This window comes from Vigna radiata, chromosome 6 (genome assembly GCF_000741045.1).
Source record: "Vigna radiata var. radiata cultivar VC1973A chromosome 6, Vradiata_ver6, whole genome shotgun sequence".
Taxonomy (NCBI): Eukaryota; Viridiplantae; Streptophyta; class Magnoliopsida; order Fabales; family Fabaceae; genus Vigna; species Vigna radiata.
In genome coordinates this window covers 23,695,571-23,697,396 of record NC_028356.1, presented here as the reverse complement: position 1 = coordinate 23,697,396, position 1,826 = coordinate 23,695,571, and the positions used below count along the sequence as shown (strand labels likewise).

General features: G+C 38.0%; 1 protein-coding gene across 1 annotated transcript; it reads right to left on the bottom strand.

Annotated features, from left to right (window-relative positions):
- Nucleotides 1-313: 313 nt before the first annotated feature.
- Nucleotides 314-1,569, bottom strand: LOC106763883. Its single transcript, XM_014648055.2, has 2 exons — nt 1,266-1,569; nt 314-1,021 (listed from the first exon to the last, which is right to left on the bottom strand). Exons 1-2 carry the CDS (start codon nt 1,382-1,384, stop codon nt 541-543), a joined length of 600 nt encoding a protein of 199 aa, XP_014503541.1. The 5' UTR covers nt 1,385-1,569; the 3' UTR covers nt 314-540.
- Between the last annotated feature and the right edge of the window lie 257 nt (nt 1,570-1,826).

The window sequence follows — 1,826 nt, the reverse complement described above, 5'->3', positions numbered from 1 at the left end:
GGGTCTTTTATCTCTTTCAATCACCTTAATCTCATTCACATCAAAGTTGGAAAAACAAAACGCTAATTAAGCATCATGTTTTACGGCACTATGGAAAAAGGGTCTTTGATTTTCTGCTACAATGAAGATCTAAACCTAAAACTAAGCAAATTATCAACTCTTCATCATTACCTCACCCCTAATACTTTTTATATATGCAATACACAGCTAATTATGCAATTAGAGCGCTCTTCTTCTAACGGCATTGAGTAATCAATTGACAGATTGAATTCAGATATTGTGAAAATGGAAAAAAGGAAATGACAACTGTGAGTCTAAGCTCTAAAACACGTTTTGCTCATTCATCAGTTCACCATTGTGCTGTACATGTATTGGGACAAAACTTCGAAGGAAAAAACACAAAAGGCACGAAAACCCATGACCTTCTTTTTCTTTGTTGTGTACTGGTTGATCATCTCTCACATAACTCTCTTCATTCTAAGCCTTCTTGTTGTTGACGTTGCTAACATTATTATTATTATTTTTATTATTTTGTTTATTTTAACTAGAAACTTCTTCCAAAAGCTTGTACCTTCTGACCTTATTCCTGAAGACCTGTTTGGTGGCACCACTCGACTTTGCGATATCTTCTGACCTGGTCCTCCTCAGTCTCTCTTCCAAGGCACCGGTGGTGACTATTCTCTTACGGGTTGAAACCAGAACCGGTGAAGATTTTTGGGGGGATGTGGAGGCTGATGGTGATCTTGATGACTCCGGTGACTTTGGTTTCTTAATGGGTTTCTGAATTTGGAGATGAAGGATACCACTCCCTTTAACTCCCTTCTTCCACCCAATGTTTTTACCACTGTTGTTGCTGACACCATTCTTTATTTTCTTGATCCTGCTCTCACCATCGTTGTTCCAAATTGACGAGGAGGAATTCGAAGAATTGGTTGACTTCTCTTTGATGTCCTCTCTCTGACTCAAACACCAATTGCAGGTTCCATCAGACTCTTTCTCGGGGTACAGATTGCTGCAGTATCTGCCAAATTATAGAAACACGAGGCTTAATTAATTTCGAAACGAATGAAAAACACAGACATAGCCAGATGAAAAACCAGTGAGTCACGATTCCATCATACAAATGGGACTAATCTATTAGCCTAGTTTTGTCGAGATATCAAATCAAAATTCAAACTTTCGATAGAAAAGTGTGTTAGTTTAGTATACGACAGTGTCTGGAACGTGAAGAGGAAAAATATATTGTTTTGAACATATGTACCCACCTGTGCTGAGATCTGAATTGGCAGACTTTGCAATGAAAAAGCTGATCAGAGAAACCAAGATCCCCACACATGCAACACTCTGTATTGGGTTCAGAGTGAGATGTTCCTTTGGTTGTCATGTTTTGGTGGTGTTTTTCATTGAGAGAGAAAGAGAGAGAAGATATTGATAATTGAGGAATGAATAGCTATGGGTGTATGGCCGCAGAAGAAAAGGCGAGGAGACCCACAAATGACAAAACCAAGTCCATATAAATAAAACACATGGACTTAGTTTCCGTGTGACCGTGTTTGTGAAGCTTGTTGTGTTGGGTTGTATTTATATGTATATTTTAAATGAGGCAATTTCGTGTTGAGGTAGGAAAGGAAAATTAATTAATAATGGAGGCTGTTTGAGGAATGGCAAGGGGATAGATAGAGACATTCCTTCCAAGCTAGCTAGCCTTTAAAAAAATAAAAATAAAAAAAAAATATTAATTGTAATTGATTGGTTTGTGGGTTGGTCCAGATAGACCCCATGAATATGATATTATTGGAAAAGGGAGGGTCATGGTCATGGCCTAA

Bases quoted from the DNA above. Each gene is read 5' to 3' on its own strand.
- LOC106763883 (XM_014648055.2), bottom strand. From the start codon at position 1,384: ATGACAACCAAAGGAACATCTCACTCTGAACCCAATACAGAGTGTTGC. The intron at 1,022-1,265 runs GTGGGTACATAT...ATAATTTGGCAG, and splicing joins CAATTCAGATCTCAGCACAG to ATACTGCAGCAATCTGTACC.